Source organism: Syngnathus leptorhynchus, chromosome 2 (genome assembly GCF_054491065.1).
Source record: "Syngnathus leptorhynchus isolate UIUO chromosome 2, UIUO_Slep, whole genome shotgun sequence".
NCBI classification, from domain to species: domain Eukaryota; kingdom Metazoa; phylum Chordata; class Actinopteri; order Syngnathiformes; family Syngnathidae; genus Syngnathus; species Syngnathus leptorhynchus.
Window position 1 is genome coordinate 22,156,964 of NC_141196.1, and position 23,003 is coordinate 22,179,966.

The window sequence follows — 23,003 nt, forward strand, 5'->3', positions numbered from 1 at the left end:
GGCCAACAGGGCATCCGACAATTTGGTAACAGTAAGTAGTCTGGGCTCGGCATAAAAACAGACACATCGTCATTTACATGTCGGGGCAACGTTCTCATTCAGCGTGTTTGTGAACTTGGTAGACATGCTACACCTAACTGGGCCACCACCCTGCCATACCGACTGGTTACAAAGCATAGACAAAATTTTAGACTCACAAAAAGCGGGTCTAACTCAAAGCGCATGTGATGTAACGCACATTTGTGGAACAAATTTGGCGCTCCAATGATGTGTGTGGTGGAAGTCATCAGATTTCATTCAGGAATGACACAGGCTTACGACCATCTCGCTGAAATCAATTCATTGAACTGATGATCTATCCATCCATTTTCTGAACCGCTTTTCCTCATGGGGGTCGCTGGCGTGCTGAAACGTATCTCTGGGCAGTAGGTGGCGGACTGTGAGGCTAACCTACTAGTTGACCACTGTTCCACCCCATAATCAATACCATCCATCCATTTTCTATACCGCTTGTCCCCCGGGGGTCACGGCCGTGCTGGAGCCTATCCCAGCAGTCAGTGGGCGGTAGGCGGGGGACACCCTGAACCAGTTGCCAGCCAATCCCAGGGCACACAGAGACGAACAATCATTCGCACTCACACTCACGGCCAATTTGGAGTGCTCAATTGGCCTACCAAGCATGTTTTGGGGATGTGGGAGGAAACCAGAGTGCCCGGAGGAAACCCACACGGGCACAGGGAGAACATGCAAACTCCACACAGGGAGGGCCGGAGGTGGAATCGAACCCGCACCCTCTTAAATGTGAGGCTAACCAGTGCGTCACCGTGCTGCCCTAATCAATATCATCTTAAAAATATGTATTCGATATTTAATTATGTATGTATGTCTGAATGTATGTATGCATGTGTATGTGCGTGCGTGCGTGCGTACGTGCGTGCGTACGTATTTACGTATGTATGCATGTATGTATGAACATATAAACAATTGAACATCTATGTTTATTTGGTATTCTGTGGTTGTTTGTGTCAAGTAAAACGAGTGGCTCAGAGGGCGACTGCAGTGTTGTCCATCATGAGAAGCAACTGCGGAAACAAAAGGTAAGAAAACTTGATCATTGCCGTTTGTAAAGTGATTTTGCGCCCCCTTGTGGAGTCACCCTCTGGACTCATCCAAGGGAGATGGATCAAAGAAGCTCACAAGGAAACACTTTTGATCTCTTTATCAAGCTAATGCTTAAAATAAAGGGAAAATTGCACGCACGGGAAAAAATGTGGCTGTCGTTTATTTGAATATATTTTATTGGTATCTGGAACCCAACCCTTTATGACTTCTCGAAGAAATAACAAAAAAAATGGCAATCGTCTGACACATTTGCGTGCGGAGGAGCTGGGCTGGCTCATTTTTAGCATACAAAAAGACAAGGATGCATGAGGGACGGTAACGCAATAACTAATGATCCTGGACCACCATCGTCTGGTCAAAAACAGAATTACACCACACACTTGCACAGTATATTTGGCAACGCGATTAAGCGAGTTTTGGCCTTGACATGGTAAAGATTTAACAGTTGATAGCCTTGGGCGTGCTGCGTGTGTGTGCATGTGCACGTGTGCTTGCATGTATGCGCATGCGTGTGTCCTCCCGGGCGAGGCCAACAGTAGCAATTTGGTTATACTGATGTGACAGTAACAATTATAGATCCGTGTTTGATCTGCCTGTAGCCACACAGTATGCAGCACTAATGCCCAGCAACACATGGAGAGAAAGGTGCCAGGTGAGGACTGGCAAGGGGAGCTCAGCACTGCATAAAGAGGCTTGGGGACAGGATCATGTATTCATACGCAAACATAGGGGTCAGGCACAGGCCCACCAGAAAGGTCCTTGACATATTCTGAGACATCTGTGGCTGAGATGAGCCAGGTAAAGTGCAATGCATATGGAGAAATCGAGCACTTACTTACACAAATGCAATCTTGGACTAACCACACTGGACAAATATTCATAACATAATAATAATGATTCAGATGCTTCACATGTCCCCAGAATGAAGAAAAGAATAACTTAAAAGAAGGGTTGATACATTTTCACGGCACTGAATGTTGTCATGCACAAACCTCTAAATTAATGTTTTAAGTGAGTGTAAACAATAAACAATCCCAGTGCTATAGAACAGCTTGGCCCAGTTGCACACTGTCAATACTAATAGCATCAGGGCACAAAGTATCACTATGGTAACCTGGAGGCCCTAACCCTATCCTATCAGCCCTCTGTACAAGCGGAAAGACTGGCGAAAAGTCAATGAATGGACAGAGACAGTGAGGAGGCAGACTGGGAAAATGATGAAGAGTGAACCTAAGAAGCAAAAGAAAGCTATCAAAAGCGAAATAAAAGAGGAAACAGGTGGTGTTAATAGGCCAGCGCCAAGTGCTTGGTATGGAAGGAGGCAACTCAGTGTGCCACAGCCAAGCCCAACATTCAACCCCTTGCCCCCTCAAATCTTCTCACTTATCTCCAACCCTCCCCCGACATCCCTTTCCACCTCTCTGTCTGTCCAACCATTTTGACTACAGACTTGAGTAGCACTTTCAAGTTGACCAGATGGGCTCATTCACATATCCCCACCCCCAAGTGAGCTGTCATCTAAATCACTTCAATGCTATATACTGCTCTTTTGGGAGGCCATTTACATGTCCAACTTTTGGAAAAGTACTGTATGCCCTAAACCAGAGATCACCAAACATTGTGAAAGCACCTACTTCTTGGGTACTGATTACTAATGATTGAAATAACACATTTGGTCAGAGTACCTTTAATAATATTCATAAATATTATCATGATCCTAGGCAGCATGGTTAACATGTCCACCTCACAGTTCAGGGTTCGATTCCCTTCGATTGCCCTCCCTGTGTGGAGTTTGCATGTTCTCCCCGTGCCTGTGTGGGTTTTCCCCGGGAACTCCGGTTTACGTGTGCGCTGTGCCCTATGATTGACTGACTGATACAGATACTGATACTGATTAGGAATATCTTGAGCCCTAATCTCAAAATACTGTATCCCTGATACAGTATTTTGAGATTAGGGCTGAGTAGGCTTAATAAAAATAAAAAAAAAGTTGTGTGGTATTTGAGTGAGTGGTGAGCAGGGCATGGTTTCACACCCACAGTGCCAAAGAGCGGAGAAAATTGTATGATTGTATGATTTGTCACAGTTTTGGAGCCTCATTTTATACTTTGTGATTTTGTTTTCAATCATTCATATAGGATATAGGTAGGATTATTAACTGCTTTGTCAAGCGTACAATATTTTTTTATTCTCCAGATCATATTTGTTTGTTTGTTTGTTTGTTTGTTTGTTTGTTTGTTTGTTTGTTTGTTTGTTTGTTTGATTGTTTGTTTGTTTGTTTGTTTGTTTGTTTGTTTGTTTGTTTGTTTGTTTGTTTGTTTGTTTGTACCCGAATCTGAATAATGAATTTTGCTAGTTCAACATAAAAACAATGGATTGCTCCAAAAGTAACCCAAATTTTTTTGGGGGGGATAGTCTTGTTTTTTTTTTTTTTTAAACAAATTACAAGTGTGTCAAACTGGTTGACATTAAAACTCTATATAAAAAGGTAACATTTCAAAATATTTTCCAATGATAGCTTAAAGTTTATTTTGTTAATGGTTGCCATCAGTTCCAAATTGTAGTGTTTTTAAATTATCAAATAAAACCATGCTTGGCTTAATAAATTACATGACTCAAAAGTGGATTTTGACATCTTATCAAACAGCTGAGTTATTTTCTGTGGTAAAGATGACAAATTACAATGATGCATCTTTATGGCTGCAAGTCTAGAATATCCTGAATTTGACCAAAGTAACAAGTAGAAAGCATTTTACAAGCTTAGATAAATTTTGTGACTAAAATACTTCATGCCAGGTGGTCATCATTTTCTTTCTTTATTGCTTGCCAATAAACGAGGTGGCAATCGAAAACGAATCATACACGAGCAAAAGACAGAGAATTGGCTTGCCGAGTTTTGACTCCACCTGTCGCGTCGTGCGTCATCTTTCCATCTGCACGGTGACATTGGGCCTGACTCTTCATGAGATTTTGTTGTTTTAAAAATTAATTTAGGCTTTGCACCTTTACCTTTGCACTTTTCTGTCCCAAATTCTAAATGTTTTCTGATTCTTTGGGAAAAACATTTTAAGAAATAATAAATGCACAACAAATGTGGGAAGAAACCGGAGTGCCTGGAGAAAATCCACGTGGGCACGGGGAGAACATGCAAACTTCACACAAAGAGGGCCGGAGGTGGAATCAAACCTGCACCCTCTTAACAGTGAGGTGGACGTGCTATTCAGTGCGCCACCGAGACGGCCTGATTTTGTTTCAGTTCATAAAAAAAAAAAAAAAAAAAAAAAAGACAATTCAAGCAATATTCTCATAGTTTAAGATTTTAAGGTGATAGTACCAGAAGAGAAAGGGTGAAAACAATGAGAAAATGCCAATATGCCAGAGGAGGCATCGGGAACCTATGGCTCGCGAGCTTTTGGTGAAGTTATTGAAAATAATACATTAGTACATGCAAAAAATCCATCCATTCATCCATTTTCTGTACTGCTTTGTCCCCCGGGGATTGCGGGCGTGCTGGAGCCTATCCCAGCCGTCATCGGGCAGTAGGCGGGGGACACCCTGAACTCGTTGCCAGCCAAACGCAGGGCACACAGAGACGAACAACCATCTGCACTCACACACCTAGAAGCAATTTGGAGTGCTCAATCAGTCTACCATGCATGTTTTGGGGTCTGTGGGAAGAAAACGGAATGCCCGGAGAAAACCCATGCGGACACGGGGACAACATGCAAACTCCACACAGGGAGGGCCGGAGGTGGAATCAAACCCACACCCTTCTAACTGTGACGCAAACGTGCTAGCCAGTGCGCCACCGAGCACTCAAAAAACCATTGGTCTTAATTAAAATACATACATGTAATTGTAGCTAGCCTTTTGTTTTTTGTTTTAAATGGTATGGCTCTCACGGGAAATTATTTGTAAAAATATGGGCATGTATGGCACTGTTCGCCATAAAGGTTCCCGACCCCAGTGCCAGAGGGTAACAGCTCGCAGCAATTTCTTTTTTTTTTTTTTTTTTGATTGGGGGAAGAAGAGAACTATGAACTTTTCATTTATGGAACGCTGAACTTAGTTTAAAAAAAAATTCAATTATGCCCTATGACCTGAACAAGTTTATTTTAAAATCTGTGGACTGAACTTTGAACGAGTTCTTGTAGAAAAGGAACTTTCCCAACCCTGTGTGAGGGATCGGACAGTACAGCCAAATGCAAAGTGAAGCAGTCTTTATTGTGGAGGGAGAGGGGAACGTTGGAGGGCTCAAGTGGCGAACGGGCGAGGCCGCGCTTGTCGGGTGTGGATAGCCGGAGGGCAAGCCAGGGGAAGGAGCTGGTGGCTGGACTTCGCACTGGCGAGCACTGGACGCGGCGGACGGGTGATCTCCAAGAAGAGAAACTGCGGACTGACAAGGCAGCAGTGGACAGACTGTAACAGCACCGAATCATAAAGAACCGGGGAGTCAAGCTTACAAGGACCGGTGTACACAGAGACATCACGAGACAAGCATTGTCGCGCTGGCCACGCTAATATAGTGCTCCCAATGAACCCGCGACAGGTGACAGCGATCCTGGTGACAAGGGGGCGTGGCTGGATGACACCGGTGCGTGATACACTGCTTGTTGGCTTGCCCTTTTTTCTTTTGACATTAAACTCCTGTTTTTGAATACAATCTTGGCTCCCCCCTTCTCTGCTTCTGCGTCCTCAATCACACACAGTAACATATTTCCCTCCTGTAAACTACGGGTTGGAATAGATCGTATTACATGTTGACCAGAGAGCTTCTGGAATGCAAAAGAGGTTTCTATAGTGTCCTTTTGCAACGTCTAGCACTGCACACCATACACACTATAATACTATGTCCACAAGCAATCATGTCTCCTCATCCAAACCAGATATTTGTCATTTGAAAAACCTTCAAGGAAAATGCTGTCATAAATATTGAACAGGTTTAACAGTTTTGAGCACAAATTTGGCTCAATCCCAATATTACTCCGTCCGTGCCACAAGAAACTGAGTTGGCAATTTTCCTCAGCCACACCCCTCTCATCACCGTCATGACTGTCACCTGCTCCCTCGTGTTACCTGTCTATTTAAACGCTGCCCGTGCATCATTCATAGACGGTGTCTACTGTTTCTCCCAGTCCGTTTCTGCTCCCGATGTGCCTGTCTTGTTGTGCATTTGCCGGTCCCGTGTGGAGGCTCCAGAACCAGCTCCTGAATCTGTTCCTGGTTCGAGTTGACTTCTGTTTCCTGCCCACTGTCCGTGAGCCTCTTTCCCTCTGTATTTGTTCACCTACCTCCCATTCCTTCAATAAACCCTGGTCCAAGCCACATTTGGTCGCCCTGCTCCACTCATTCCTGACAGTCTCGTCTTGTTCTTTCCCCTGAAGAACCAAGACGTTTCCCGATTCTCCATGAACATTAGGGGTAGGTTCACACAAAAGTGTGTAGGACCCTAAAGCAGAAGACACGACTTGCTTTTCTCTCAAAAAGGCACAATTACATACGACATGTTGTCTGTCCATGATGCCGTGTGCTGACATGACAGCTTTATAATAGTGCATTCATTCTATGTACAGTCACCCATGCTGCTGCAGGCTATGTTTTTATTCTTGATCCATATCGACCCCGTTACACAGAGGTTATTCTGCGCAAACAGAGGAGTGATGACTTTGCAAGGCTATTTTCAGAGGCAGATTGAAAATGGTGTTAGGGAGGGGAAAAGGCATTAAAAGTCCAAGATGGAATGTTGCCATTACCCCAGTAGGTGCAGCTAGCTTTACAGGGTGATAGCATTAACTCACTTCAAATTACACTTTTGGTTTTATTTTCAGGGTCTTGTTTCAACAAGGTACTGTTTGTGTCCGGCTTGTGTTAGGACACTCATATCACTCAATTTCTAGTGGGGCCTCCTAATATGTGAAATTGTATCTAGGGTATCTCAGATAGTGAGTTGCCATCTGGGGCCACATGCTCATCTAATGTTTTTGGAATAATCCTCTTCTCTTATTAGTTGGTATTTACTCAAGGAGATTTATTGAATGCAATTAGACTGGGGTTTGTATTTTGCTATTTGACTGTGAACGTTTGAAACACCTTCAATAAAACGGAATTCGTGATGTCGGCCTCAGAGGGCATTTTGAAAAGCACCATTCTAATGTAGATCCACACTTGTCTGTCCGGCCATCTCGACTACAGACTTCAGTTGTAATTTTGAGTTGACCAGATGGACTCAGTCACATATGCCAAAAGTGAGCTGTCACACCTAAATCACTTCAGTGTTATATACTGCTCTTTTGAGAGGGGTCCACTTTTGTGAAAATACTGTATGCCTTAAACTACAGGTCACCAACTTTTGTGACAAAGGTTCTACTTCTAGGGTTTTGATTAAGAATTATGAATTTTTTTTATCAAATTACTTTTAATAACATTGTAAATGACTTCTGACAATAGGAAACAGAAATGGATACATATCAATAGGCAATACTGCTAGAAATCTCATTCAGTGTTCATTTTCATTGTTATAATTTCTACAACATTCCTAGAAAATCCCAATGCACTGGTGAGCTATTTTTGGAACAGGTCTGCAACCTGGAGTCTATCTCAGATGACTTTGGGTAAGAGGTACACCCTGGAGTAGTCGTTAACCAATCATACAGCACACAAACACATTTCACACACACTTTCACACTTACGGACAATTCTGAGTCTTTGCTAGAGTTCTTCTATGCATGGTTTTGAATGTGGGGAGAAAGACAGGAGAGAACATGCAACTTCCACACAGGGCCAGAACCAAGATTCGAACCCTGCACCTCTCGACTTTGTGACGGATCACACATTCTGCCACTCATCCACTCTGCTGCACTTAAATTCAAATGACTTTAAACAAATGATATTTCTTGTGTCAATAAAATATACTCAGTTTACAAAAACAGTTTCCAGTATTGTACAAGTTTACCATGCTCCTCATTCTATTCGCTGATTTTTAATGCAGAAGCAAAAAAAGTAGTTAGAAATTAGGAGCAACCTGTCTTGCTCACCCCATCAGAAACTTTCATAAAACCACTGAAACAGATGGGCGGGGGGGGGGAACTGCACATCCTGGTGTTCTATATATAAGTTTCACTCCCAATAGTAGTGGTGTCTGTGCTGCAGCCTGTCAGGCTCAGCGGTCCGGCTCGATAAAGAGCCTCTCTGTCCCATTATAAAGCTACTGGGAAGAGCTCACTCAATAATGTAACAAAGGGGATCACAACGCAGAGCTGTATGGAGGAGTGAAAGGTGCATTTATTTATTTAATGAAGGTGCATTTATTTATCTATTTAATGGTGTATCTATTTATTTGTTTGATTTTTTTTAAATCCATATTTAATTAATGAATGCAACATTTGATTAATTAATGACATGTTTAATTCGATGTTTCATGGTGTATTTATTTATTTTATTTTGACACTTTTGGTTCTCCATAGAGCTGCACGATCAAGTTGAATAAGAGGATTGAAAAGAAAAAAAAAAATCCACTATTCATATTTTGTCAAAGACAACTTGCATCACTGTTTACTGTAACAATACAAGGAGTCCAGTGGGTGAGTGGAGTCACACTGATACCGTGACTGTCCATATCATTCCTTGTTTTCATGTCGGCTCGCTGCGAGAGACCAAGCAGGAAGTGTTTGGTGTAATGTGAGACTGCAGATTAGTGCCGTGAGAGAAAAACGCCAGCACATTATTGTTGTGTTTTCACAGACATTTCAGCTCCCTCCAGAGATTCAGCTCATGGGCTTTGGATACCAGCTTGGGCCCATTAAAATCACATCATGTGTAGTTAGATTACTGCACTGCAAGCATGATGACAACCCTCCTACCACAAAGCCTACACAATCAATCTCCTTGATTTTTTTCCCACTATTAAATGAATGTCGCATTTGCCTGACTTTTTATCTTGATGTTGCAGGGTGGGAAAACTGCATTAATAATATCCTTATTTTGTGTTTTACCATTCAAAGCCACTTCGATCACTTTAAATCAAATGTTTCAAAATACATTTTTTTAGCTCTGCAACACTGCACACGATAAGTGGTATGGATAATGGATGGATCTTATAGCAGGTTACCTAAATAAAGGCTCTTTTTCTTACATTCTGGATGGATCAATCCCTTTTTCTTTTATTCCAGCTGCCACAAACTGACATTTTTTTCCTATATATTACAAACAGTAACATTACAAAGTAGAATTTCATAAGGACCTCCCTCAGATGAGAGAGACCTTGCAAAAAAAATAAACCTGTAAAGTGGCAACAAAGCTTTCATATTTTTGGAATGAACCAGTTACCTATCTGATCTGTCACCATAAGAGCAGCACAATGTACTGGTTTTGTCTTAACGAGCTCATGATGGAGCCTTTTATCTAATCACTCTTCTTATTAAGTGCTAACTTTGACCTTAAAAGTTATAATGTACCATTTTGTCACAATGGCTGATAAGGTCCATCCATCTATTGTGTTTGTCCTCATTATAGCTGAGCTGGAATTTATCCCAGCTGACTTTGGGCAAGAGGCCTGAACTGGACTGGCAATTAGTCAATCATATCAGCTGGCAAGATTTTAAGGAAGACAAAACCATCAGCAAAAGATTTAGAAATTGGAATTCCTTTTTTTGGGAGGAGTTGGGGGCAAAGCAGTAAAATAAGAAATTATTTTATTTTGTATTATTTGAACCACATATCCTCACAAGGGTGTGCTTGAGCCCTTCCCAATTAACTTTGGGGAGTGTACCCTGGATTGGTTGTTAGCCAATCGCAGACTGTTCAACTTCCAGTTTGAAGAGGAGAAAATTTTAACACGTGAAATGAAGTGACCAGCAAATCAAGTTTTTTTTTATTATTTTAAAGTCACCATCATATGTGACAGTTCCTGGCGACATGATGTACATTTATTTAACCAGTTTAGTGCTGACTTTTTGTGCCACTATGTCCAAAAGATTGTGATCTTGAAGGGATAAGAGCTCTGTAACAAAATGTAGCTTCATTGATCACGTGATGTCGTGATCTGAAATTATGATTTTGTCCAAAACCAACAAATCATTCAGCCCTACTCAACACTCAACTGACTTGAGATTTCTCTTATGCTGAGTCACGACAAGCAAGTATCATATTGCTTATGATTCTTTGATCCAGTGACAATAGATATTATTGATTCATTCCACTGTACTCTGTTCTGCCGGGAAGGAACAATGTTATTGGGTGAAAGCTAGAGGTACAGTAGGACAACAGGACCATATAGTTTACAAAAATATATAGTATATACGATAAATAAATAAATAAATAAATAAATAGATAAATAGATAAATAATTATATATTATATATATATATATATATATATATATATATATATATATATATATATATATATACTGCTCAAAAAATGAAAGGAATAGTTTTTTATCAGGGTATGGCATGAATTCAATTACACTTTTCTGATAAGGTTTTGGTCAGGCACGTGGCAGAGGGGGTTGTTAGTCACTTTCAGCTGCATTGGTGTTGATAGAATTAACAACAGGTACAGTAGAGGGGCAACAACGAGATGGTCCCCAAAACAGGATGGTTTTGCAGGTGGAGGCCAATTCAAGCTCCTCCCTCTTGATCTTTTTTAACTGTTTTTCCACAAGTGTTGGCTTTAGCAAGACTCATTATCACGACTGGAAGCATGAGGCGATTTCTTAACCCTCCTGAAGTTGCGCAGATTGTCCAACTCCTCCAGGATGACACATCCATGCGTGCTGTTGCAAGAAGATTTGATGTGTCTCCCAGTACAATCTCCAGCGCATGGAGGAGATTCCAGGAGACAGGCAGTTACTCTAGGAGAACTGCACAGGGCCATAGACGGTCCTCATCGCATCAGCAGGACTGATATTGGCTGCTTTGTGCAAGGAGGAACAGGTTGAGCACTGCCCGAGCCCTACAGAATGACCTTCAGCAGGCTACTGGTGTGAATGTTTTTGCCCAAACAGTCAGAAACAGACTTCACAAGGGTGGCCTCGGGGCACGAGGTCCTGTAGTGTGCCCTATGCTCACTACTCAGCACCGTGGAGCTCGATTGGCATTTGCCATAGAACACCAGAATTGTCAAGTCCGCCACTGGCGCCCTGTGTTTTTCACAGATGAGAGCAGGTTTACCCTGAGCACCTGTGATAGACGTGAAAGGGTCTGGAGAAGCCAAGGAGAGCGCTATGCTGCCTGCAACATCATTCAGCATGACCGGTTCGGTGGTGGGTCAGTGATGGTCTGGGGAGGCATTTCCATGGAGGGACAAACAGACCTCTACAGGCTAGAGAACGGCAGTCTGACTGCCATTAGGTATCGGGATGAAATCCTTGCACCCATGGTCAGACCCTACGCTGGTGCAGTAGGTCCTGGGTTCCTCCTGATCCACGACATTCCCGGCCTCATGTGGCAAGAGTATGCAGACAGTATCTGGAGGATGAAGGAATTGACACAATTGAATGGCCCTCACAATCACCTGATCTAAACCCGATAGAACACCTTTGGGACATAATGTTTCGGTCCATCAGACGCCGCCAGGTTGCTCGTTAGACTTTGCAGGAGCTCACTGATGCCCTTAGACAGATCTGGGAGGACACCCCACAAGACACCATCCGTCGTCTCATTAGGAGCATGCCGCGACGTTGTCAAGCATGCATACAAGCATGTGGGGGCTACACAAGATATTGAAAAGAGGTTTGAATTTCAGAAATTGAATTTAGGCAAAATGGACGATCCTGCCACATCTTTTTTTCACTTTGATTTTGGGGATGTCTATATACTGAGCCCTCTGTAGGCTAAAAACTTTTATTTCCATCAAAAGATGTGGCATTCTTTTGTTCCTGAGACATTAAACTCTCCATATCAGTATAGATATCCAACTTTTTTTTTCACCATTGAAATCTGATGTGTTTTCAAAGTGTTCCTTTAATTTTTTTGAGCCGTGTATATATATATATATATATATATATGTGTATATATATATATATATATATATATATATATATATATATATATATATATATATATATATATATATATATATATATATATATAATATACTCTGGCTTGTGGCTGCTTGATGAACGATGTGAGACATGACAAGGTATCACAGATATTGGCGAGGATACCTATTTGCCATTACTCATACATAACAGCGCATAACCATCGGAAACCTTAAAGACTTAATCCGTCACACCAGACTCAATGTGCTGACATAAAATAGGAGAAATCAGAAGTGTGTGTGCGTCCGTGCGTGCGTACGTGTGTGCGTGCGTGTGCGCGTGCGTGCGTGCGTGCGTGCGTGTGCAACTGCATGTGCTGCCAGCCCATCACTGTGGTCGACAACCACAATTATGTAATGCATTTTCCACTAACATGATAACTTGCACACTCATCTTCCTAAGGGGCAAGCGGGTTGAAGTGGGTAGCCGATGGAAGACTAGAGTTGCCTGAACGCTCCAAGTTTTGTCAAGGTTAGTAGGTGTGATCACATTGGGAATCCCAAATTTAAGTGTAAACACACGTGTGTCCTCTGATTTGAGCAAGTGTTGAACAGTACACACACGCACCCCCACACACACACAAACACACACAACCACACACACACACCCACACACAATTTCCAGTAGTGTGCGTGCAGGGGGCAGAGGGCTGGCTTTCCCAAGGTCATCTGCTGTGTCATCATACTCCACTAGGTTCCACTATATAACAGCTTTAATTTGATTTCTGCAGCTAACTGCTTTTTATTCCTCCATTTCGACAATAGTAGTAAAACATCTTTTGTCTCAAGCAAAGTCAATTAAGACATAACATTTGGGGGCTGTTTGTAAAACAAAGACACCTCACATACTGTACAGTTAAATGTCATTTAGAATAAAATCTTGATCAGAATGGGCTTGATCCGCTCAGAATACTCTGAATGGGATGTGTACGTGAAGAATTTTTATTCCAATCATGTTTTAAATACGAATAAATGCGTCCATGTAAATGAAGCCCTTGTCACTTAGTGAGAACTGAACCCACGCTGCCTGCATTGAGGTTAGGCAAGTAAACCACTACTGGTGACTGAGGTTCTCTATGTAGCTTTCAAACAGACGTCAAAAACGTCAATCGCCGAGTACAGGACTTGATGTTGTGTGTGCCGCCCAAGGTAAACAGGCTTGATGACGCTTCTTCTGTTGTGTGTCAGATAGGGTGATGTACACATTTGCTATACTATGTAGGTTGGGTGGTAGGCTGGCAGCAGATGATGAATGTATAAAGTACATGACCTGAATTTAGCCCCCAAAGATATACTTTTGGGTGAACATCCATGAATGGCTTGCATGTCTTGTCACGTAGCTTTGACCATAGCATACTGTCCTGTGACAGTCTTCTTTCCTGAGGGCAGAGCATACTGGAAGGAGGGCAACCATGCGAAACTAAATAATGCAGCGGCCCAGTCTCCACATGATGACCTAGTAATCGGCTCCTTATAGCAAACACCGATACACTCGTGGGCTGCGTAGTCTGACCGTACAATCACCAGCGGGATTAATTGACCAGGTATTCAGGAACTTCCATCCATCCATTTTTAACATACCACTTATTCTCATCAGGGTCATGGGTGAGCTGTCGCCTATCCCAGCTGGTAAGCAGCAAGGTACACCCTTGACTGGTCACCAACCAAGTGCAGGGTACAGACTGTATCGACAAACAATTACTGACAAAGTTGTCCTTAATTGAACACATTGACAACACTGGTCACAATTTCAACTTCCCCCAAACACTTTGTTGACGTTTCTCCATGAAGAAATTACCTCTGAGTTAGTGGTCTGAAATGGTTTAGTTTAAGTGTGATTTTTGCCATCTCTTCACATGCTGCAAACACCACAGAAGAGAAATTGCATCTCTGTGTCCAACAAAACAAACACACTGAAGTCATTTTAAAGCGTGATGGAATCTCCCCACATTTACATTTAAAGATGCCCCCCCCCCCCCCCCACACACACACACACACACACTCACACACAACTTCTCCATGTTTAAATCCGCAGTCGCTTCCAACTTATACACGCATGATGCGCAGATAACAAGATAGTCCGTTTCACAAAGTAAACAACTTACAGGCTTTCTGTAGGTCCCCTCAGTGTCCCACCCTACCTTCGGTGTGGCAAGTGGACGACAGAATGGTGCTCGGCGGCCGGAAGATGTACGGAAGGTAACGGGAAAAACATTTCATCTTCTCCTTCGCCGATGCTTGCCAACGGGTGTGGAGTGTTTGCTCGCAGGCTCCACATGCGCATTGCCTCCACGACAGCCTGCCAGAGAAGAATCAGTGGGGTGCTGCCTGCGGGTCGCTCGGGAGGGGAAACGACGTGTCCTCCACACGGGGGGCGATGACAGCATCACCTCCCCTCCCTTCCCCTGAACTGTGACCGGACTTGACCCAATGTTGCTTGACGTCCGCAGGAAGAAAATAATGCTGTATGACAGTCTATTCGTGTCTGTATTCTGTATGCGCGCGCGTGTGTGTGTGCGCGCGTGCGTGAGTGTGTGCGTGCGAGCGTATATGTATATAACTGATCTATCATCTCATCAAATATCCCATATATATATGTTTATATGTATATATGTATATATATCAACATTCCAACATAATCATACGATCAAAATAGTTTGTCAACCAACCGGTACATTGCCCCACTTCCAGCCAGGAGAGCAAGATCAGGACTTTGATTGCACCCCAACTGGGAGACTTCAGCAATCTGATGAGTTCCTGCTCCACTGGCACACCCAGGTTTGTCCTGCGAGTGATTTATTTCTGAATTTTCATTGTTGTTGTTTTTTTACTGGTATGGTTATGATGTTGAGCATTTAAGTTATGCATTCAGTTTGTTTTGTAAAAAGAAAGTTTGGTTCTAAATTAGACACATTGTGCAGAAGGCAGAGATGGAGGTGGCGGAAATGAAGATGCTGAGGTTCCCTTTGGGAGTGACGCGGTTGGATAAGATCAGGAATGAGTGCATCAGAGGGACAGCTGATGTTAGGTGTTTCGGTGCTAAAGCCAGAGAGGCCAGACTGGGATGGTTCGGACATGTTCTGAGGAGGGATAGTGAATATATTGGTAGAAGGATGCCCCCATGCAGGAGGTCAAGAGGAAGACCAAAGAGAAGATTTATGGATGGAGTGAAAGAGGACATGAAGTTAATTGGGGGGAGAGAAGAGGATTCACAGGATAGCGTGAGATGGAAACAGATGTGGCGACCTCTGAGAGGAAAAGCTGAAAGAAAAATAACTGCTGTTTAATCTTATAGTAAAATCACTTATGTAGCCTATGCCTTGCACAAGCCTACATTATGATCGTGTATTTCACATTTCCATCTGAAAATGTTGGATTAAATGTGATTGCAACAAAACATGAGTAAAACACCTGATAAATGCAATGGGAGATCAAGATTTGTCATTCTCTGGTTAGAGTTAAATACTCAGTTTTCATTGTGTAATGACTATTAATCAGATTATATGGGTTTACGGTTTATGTCACCTCTCTATGAGCCAGCAGGAGCAACTCTGCCATCAAGTGGTCAGAATTAACCATTGCAATCATGCATCTATAGTCTATAGACTTGATTTGAACAAGCAGGACTGTGCACGATTTTCCATTTTTTCCATTCACTAGGTTTCTTTTCTTTTTGCTCACATTCTGCAGTAAACCCGGGGCGCATTCAAAGACCACTCACACAGTCGGAAACCTCATGTTTTATAGGTCAGGGCAACTTTAACATTTTCTATCTCATCACATTGATTGAATGACAATCGGCTGGCCGACCCCTTGGCACAACCCGGGAGGTTTACAAGTTTTTTTCCACCTTTCAAAAATTGATGCGGGATGTCCATTGTCTGATAAAACATAAAAACACAAATGCTTGTGTGATATTTAAGAAGACCGTCTCTATTGCATGATGCATAGATCACATTTTATTATCAATTCAAAATCCAGAAATCAGGTATTTCCAGAGGGTTTGCATACTTTATCTTGCAAATGTAACCTGCTAACTTGAACCACGGTTATGCTATTAAAGATATACTGAGCAGTTGCATGGATGTTGGTCCGATCTAAACTTCCTTTTTGTCTTTGTCTCAGATGCAAGTGTTGTGTAAGATTACAGAAAAAAAAAAAGATGGCACTGAGGTTCGCACGTTGAGTCTGACGAGAGAAAGCAGCAATTCCATTGGTTTGAAAGCATTAAAGAGATGATAAAAAGTTGTGAACAATGGCGGCCCCCAAAGTAATTCGTGTGGATGCTGCCTCTGCTGTACTAAAATGCACACATTAAGTTCTGTTTGTACATACTGTACAGTCAGTAAAGCATCTAGGATCAAACACAATCCTCTGGAAAAAGTTATTATTCCTTAATCAATGTTCTCTCTATGGATCGAACATAGGGAAGTGTATCTTCAGGTTCGCATCAATTCATCTAATAGAGATGACAGCGTAACTGGGACTTGAGTGCGCGTGTGTCAGTGTACCAAACAAACATCCAGTATACAGAATTTGGCTCGACAGGTGGGGCAGGGGACTCGGCTGGACAACCAGGTCTCGGGTCTTTGCTGGTCTTGACGACTGGCAAACCATCGACCCAGACAGGACAAGCACCACATGGGTCTGCAGAAACACTCGTCGCACTCTGGCTCACTGTCAGCTCCTAGATATCAGGGCAACAACATTAACACAAATACATTAGAAAAGATGTATGCTACTCACACCATTAGAGAATTTCTTTTTCCACCATTAGACACTCACTGCCACACTTACCTTCTACATGACAGAGTCTGACCAGCTTGGTAGTTGCTGGAACCTGCATACAGCCAATACACGGCTCCACCTCCTGTAAGTACACAGCAATACATACCTTGCTTATGTGTTACGAGTTAAGCAAAACCTCCACTAGCAGTGGTGACATAAAGTACCTGTCCGGTGGGGAGCAAGTAAGGCTGGTTGAGGTCCACATGAGCTCGGAATGTTTCCAGAAAAAGCTCACTCACTGTTTGGTGAATCACAACATTAGAAGAGTTCCTGATGGGAGCATGGAGCTTCTCCCTGAGCTCAGCATACTCTGTAGAGTTCAAACTGGGTAGAAAAAAAGCCCATAAAATTATAAAAATACAGTGGTAGCTCTTGAGAACAGTGCATGTATTTTTTTGTCTCTGCTAATTATTTTGGACTACTGTACCTAATATCAAATGGTCTAATGGCAGGGTTGATGCTGTGCACTCTCAGGGTGAGCAACTGTATGGGAGAGGCTGAGTCAGGATTCAGCTGGTGCTGCCTGGACTCCGTCACAGTCACATGACAGTCGCTCTGTGCAGCCATGTAGATGTTGTAGGTGGTCACCTGCTCATAAGACAAGTAATACCAACATCACATATAGATCAAATGCAGTGCAGTATACTTTGGGCTTTTCCCCTTCAAATGTTGCACATCTGAAACAGTCACACCATACTAATATCTCCTCTCGCCAAGCTACTTTCCAAAAGTATTAAAACAGGAGGTCAAATCCTTTAATTTTGCAGCAGACTGAAAACATTTGGTTCTGACACCAAAGATGAACAGAAGCCAAGTGGTTGACTTTAAGGCTCAGTGTTTTTCCACCTGGATTTGATACATACAAGAGAAGCTTGTCACCGTTTATTCCGATCCACCTATTTATCATGTGAAAAATTCAATGAAAGTTATTCTATGGCTTGTCCAGGAACAAGCTTATTTATCTTTGTTGATGAACAACAAATGAACTCAAAGGTTTACAGAAAACATTTGTCTGCCGCTAATGATGGCGGTAGTACGTGGGGCCCTTCGTCATCTTCGTCATCCCATGATCGAATCCTTTGTCCTTTATGTCAACAACCGCCGTGCGGCACGGCACGGGTGACGTCACTTGCAGTTCAAATGATAGTAATCCCTTGCTACATCGCAGTTCATTTATCACGGTTTCACTACATCGCAGATTTTTGAATTTTGAACATTTGTGAAAAAAATCACATATAAGTCGCTCCTGATTCATTTGATTCATGAAATTAAAACAACATCAGGATGGTCAATTGATAATGTATTCCATGGAGAGTCATTAGTACTGTTGATGTCAAGTTCAGTTTCTGCGCTTCTATATGAGGAAATATTGTGCAATGTCGGCATCATTAAAGAAGTAACGTCAGGAAACTGTCATGCATCATAGGGAGTAGGCCTACCTATGCAAATTTGTCCAACTCCCCCAATCTCCTAACCATGAATACTCTAGCCTGCTCAGGTGCTCCATTCAGTTTTATGTATATTTTGCAGTTAGAGGACCATGTTGCTTGAATCTTTCCCTCTTTATGGAGGAACCGAGTCCTCTTGGCTATGTCGGCATTGGTTTTGGTCAGATGTTCATTTATATACACATTTGACCCTTTCAACATTCTACCTTGGCGCAATCAACCTGCGTAATAATTATGCAGCGCTGAGGCCCCACCATCATTTATAACACAAATACACACAAGTTGATATGCTTGTACTAAGTAAGCATTGAACCTCATACAGTGTGAAAATATGGGTGAAAATGATCATACGGTCAAAATATGCACTTGCCTAAGAATTCTGCACTTTCTGTCCAACGTGGTTTGGTAATGGATCACAATTGGATCCCGAACACTGCCATCGACTTCATTGATTTTGAAGCATTTGAAATGGACGATATAAAAGCCGTACGAAGCTAAATGACTAATGCGTAAACCTTAGCGCCAGTGATTTAATTTCCGTGACTAATTCTAAAGGCGATAGATGAGAAGGAGTCGGAACAGCACTCCATTGTGCGACTACAGATCACTGCTCATGCTGTAATGTCCCGATACACTTGATGCATGGCTCTGATTTTATTCCATTTATTATTATTTAAGAATAACGCGCTTTCAGGATTAACACGACTCCCAATTCTGGACCCAGAACGCTGCGTAAAATTGAGGTTCAGCTGTATTTAATTATGATTCTATTACATATAATGGGAATGCTGGATTTATGTCTATTTTTTCAAGACAATCTTATGTACAGTGCCTTGTGAAAGTATTCGGCCCCCTTGAACCTTTCGCGACATTTCAGGTTTCAAACATAAAGATATAAAAGTTTAATTTTTTTTGTCAAGAATCAACAAGTGGGACACAATCGTGAAGTGGAACAAAATGTATTGGATAATTTTAACTTTTTTAACAAATAAAAAAACTGAAAAGTGGGGCGTGCAATATTATTCGGCCCCCTTGCACTAATACTTTGTAGCGCCACCTTTTGCTGCAATTACAGCTTCAAGTCGCTTGGGTTATGTCTCTATCAGTTTTGCACATCGAGAGACTGGAATTCTTGCCCATTCTTCCTTGCAAAACAGCTCGAGCTCAGTGAGGTTGACAGCAGTCGTCAGCTCTTTCCACAGATTCTCGATTGGATTCGGGTCTGGACTTAGACTTGGCCATTCTAACACCTATTTGTGAACCATTCCATTGTAGATTTGGCTTTATGTTTTGGATCATTGTCCTGTTGGAAGATAAATCTCCATCCCAGTCTCAGGTCTTTTGCAGACTCCAACAGGTTTTCTTCCAGAATGGTCCTGTATTTGGCTCCATCCATCTTCCCATCAATTTTAGCCATCTTCCCTGTCCCTGCTGAAGAAAAGCACGCCCAAACCATGATGCTGCCACCACCATGTTTGACAGTGGGGATGGTACGTTCGGGGTGATGAGCTGTGTTGCTTTTACACCAAACATATCGTTTTGCATTGTGGCCAAAAAGTTCGATTTTGGATTCATCTGACCAGAGCACCTTCTTCCACGTTTGTGTGTCTCCCAGGTGGCTTGTGGCAAACTTTAAACGAGACTTTTTATGGATATCTTTGAGAAATGGCTTTCTTCTTGCCACTCTTCCATAAAGGCCAGATTTGTGCAGTGCACGACTGATTGTTGTCCTATGGAAAGACTCTCCCACCTCAGCTGGAGTTATCTGCAGTTCATCCAGAGTGATCATGGGCCTCTTGGCTGCGTCTCTGATCAGTCTTCTTCTTGTTTGAGATGAAAGTTTGGAGGGACGGATCATCGGTCTTGGTAGATTTGCAGTGGTCTGATACTCCTTCCATTTCAATATAATTGCTTGCACAGTGCTCCTTGAGATGTTTAAAGCTTGGGAAATCTTTTTGTATCCAAACCCGGCTTTAAACTTCTCCACAACAGTATCTCTGACCTGCCTGGTGTGTTCCTTTGTCTTCATGGTTCTCTCTGCACTTTAAACAGAACCCTGAGACTATCAAAGAGTGGGTGCATTTATACGGAGACTTGATTACACACAGGAGCATTCTATTTATCATCATCAGTCATTTAGGACAACATTGGATCATTCAAAGATCCTCACTGAACTTCTGGAGTGAGTTTGCTGCACTGAAAGTAAAGGGGCTGAATAATATTGCACGCCCCACTTTTCAGTTTTTTATTTGTTAAAAAAGTTTAAATTAGCCAATAAATTTCATTCCACTTCACGATTGTGCCCCACTTGTTGATTCTTGACAAAAAAGTAAAACTTTATATCTTTATGTTTGATGCCCGAAATGTGGCGAAGTGTTGAAGGGTTCAAGGGGGCCGACTACTATCGCAAGGCACCGTATGTCCTGTCTTTGTAGAACTACTGACACATTTTTGGGATGAAAATGAACCCTTTCCTGGGTTGTCTGTGTGTCTCCAGTTAGAACTTTAGACAAATCTACCAAATTATTCCCTCCAGGATTGACTTCATTACAGTGGTATGTGTTACTTTGTAATGACATCTCTGCAATTGTGCATCAGATCACTCCCCCAAAAGGAAAGTAAAAAAGGGAAACAAAAGCTCACCTCTCTCATACTCCATTGATAGTCCATTTTGGTTAATGCTACAGTACACAAGTAAAGAAATGCAGACATACCTTTAACACCCAACTGTCAGTGATAATAACTCTGGCTCCAGGTGCCCCTGTAGCAAACTTGTCTATGCGTCTGAACTCTGTATTGATGTTGCTGGCAACTGAGCCCCAGTTTGAATAAGGAGGATGCACATGGGCCTGCAGGGCTCTGCTGATGGGATGGTTGCGCCAGCATTGGCAGGACCAGTAGAAGGTGAGTATACAGCTGGTCAGTAGGATGCACACAGAGAGGACAACAAACGCCCTCCAGTGGTCATTCATCTTGTGGAACATAAAACAACAGAGGAGATGCATGTAGTTCTTCACAAACATTTGGTACAGATTAAAGCTGAAGTTCATAAAGATTCACTGCTTTGAACTATCTTTGGGTATGAATGTGGCCTGCTGATTTTGTACTCCGTGTTTGCTTGTCGACCATGGCAGCCCCTCACCCAAATGTAAGATATTTGGATAGGCTCCAGCTCGTTGTGATTCATGACTCTAGTTGGGACAAGCAGTAATGCAGATGGATGGAGATTTAGGCAGCATGTTGACTGATTTATCCAATTTCACTTTTTTTGAGCAAGAGAAGGGATGGCTGTTTCCTCTTAGTTTGCAACAAGCAGGAGGGTAACAATAGACATCACCACAAATCTATGTCCTGAAAGATGTTTACATTGAAATATATGTATTATCATCATTAAAATAAATGTGGTCAACCTGTTTTGTCACAGCTTTTGATCATTCTCAAAACAGGGTGAGTGAATTCCACAAGACAGCCTTAATTGCCATTTGACACATAGTATTATTGAATATTAGAATGATATACCAGGTAAAAAGATTTCAGATGTTTCTCCGGAGCAGCAATACACATCCCCATGTAGTAACCTGCAGACATGGACAACAGTAGTCTGTTAAGTAAAGTACAACACACCCACACAAGTGTGCGGTCAGTCACATTACATAACCAAACAATACATAACAAAAACATTTTCGGTGAAATAGTGCACTTTAATAGATCATTCAATTATCACAATGATACTTGGCGTTGTAATGCAGTAATTGAAATGATAGATTAATTGTACTTTTTCCCACAAAATGATTTGGCATGCTTACAAATTCAAAGAGTGACCAAAAACCAACAGTTCTGAGTCATTTGATTCAAGGTTTAATATATTTTGTCCATTTAGTTTCAATGTCATGTTGCAGGGAGGGAACTGTTAAAATGACATGATTGTCGTCATAGTGTGCTGGTGATGGTGTCACTCCACACAATGTATTATTAAGTACGTGTAGTTACTTAAGTATAGGCTGGTATGCAGGCCATGAAAGATCTCTTTATGTCAATTTTGTCTAAGCCTGTTATGAACAGTACCGAGTGGAAGTGCGGAATGGACCAGTAGTGTAGTGCTACTCCTCTTGACGTGGTACTGTACGAAATCCATGTCTTCACTTCCCAACCAAGACGAGAATAGATTTTGGATTGTCAAACCGGCCGAACGAAACTCATTGGGCGTAAATACGAAGCACAGAGATAAAACGGTGTAAGCTAAAGTAAACGTTAACTCCGGGCTTTCCATATTGCTGAAATGTTCACAAAAAGTGTTTGGACTTCCGCTGACGTTATGCGATTTCCTGATACAGTTCTTCTTCTTTGCTGTAAAGTTGGAGAAAACGACAAGTCGGACGTATACTGCCCTCCGCCTCGCCTTCGACTCGCTATTTGTGTATGACAAGCGACGAGCTAGCGCCATCTGCTGTAGTCAATGTGGACCTAACTTGCCCTATATATTCTGGTGGAACGTGAATCCAGTCCAAATATTTTTCGTATAACGCTTTAAGAACAAAACGACCCAAGTGTTTTCAAAGAAATAAAAGCAATAAGAAAATAAATATTCTTTGGGCCCACTGTGAAACAG

At 42.2% G+C, this 23,003-nt stretch overlaps 2 protein-coding genes across 3 annotated transcripts in view; both read right to left on the minus strand.

Moving 5' to 3' along the window:
- LOC147061261 (serine/threonine-protein phosphatase 2A 55 kDa regulatory subunit B beta isoform) overlaps positions 1–14,548 on the minus strand; it is a 49,398-nt gene extending 34,850 nt beyond the window's left edge. For both annotated transcript variants that reach the window (XM_085905738.1, XM_085905740.1), the window contains exon 1: positions 14,300–14,548. In XM_085905738.1, coding sequence (XP_085761864.1) covers positions 14,300–14,378 — 79 coding nt within the window. In that variant the 5' untranslated portion in view covers positions 14,379–14,548. The remainder of the gene's footprint in view (positions 1–14,299) is intronic.
- A 1,335-nt stretch (positions 14,549–15,883) lies between these two features.
- tmem129 (transmembrane protein 129, E3 ubiquitin protein ligase) lies at positions 15,884–22,995 on the minus strand. The gene is made up of 7 exons (XM_085935654.1): positions 22,460–22,995; positions 21,914–21,972; positions 21,109–21,366; positions 17,374–17,534; positions 17,111–17,270; positions 16,956–17,028; positions 15,884–16,845 (listed from the first exon to the last, which is right to left on the minus strand). Exons 1-7 carry the CDS (start codon positions 22,836–22,838, stop codon positions 16,661–16,663), a joined length of 1,275 nt encoding a protein of 424 aa, XP_085791780.1. The 5' UTR covers positions 22,839–22,995; the 3' UTR covers positions 15,884–16,660.
- Positions 22,996–23,003: the final 8 nt, after the last annotated feature.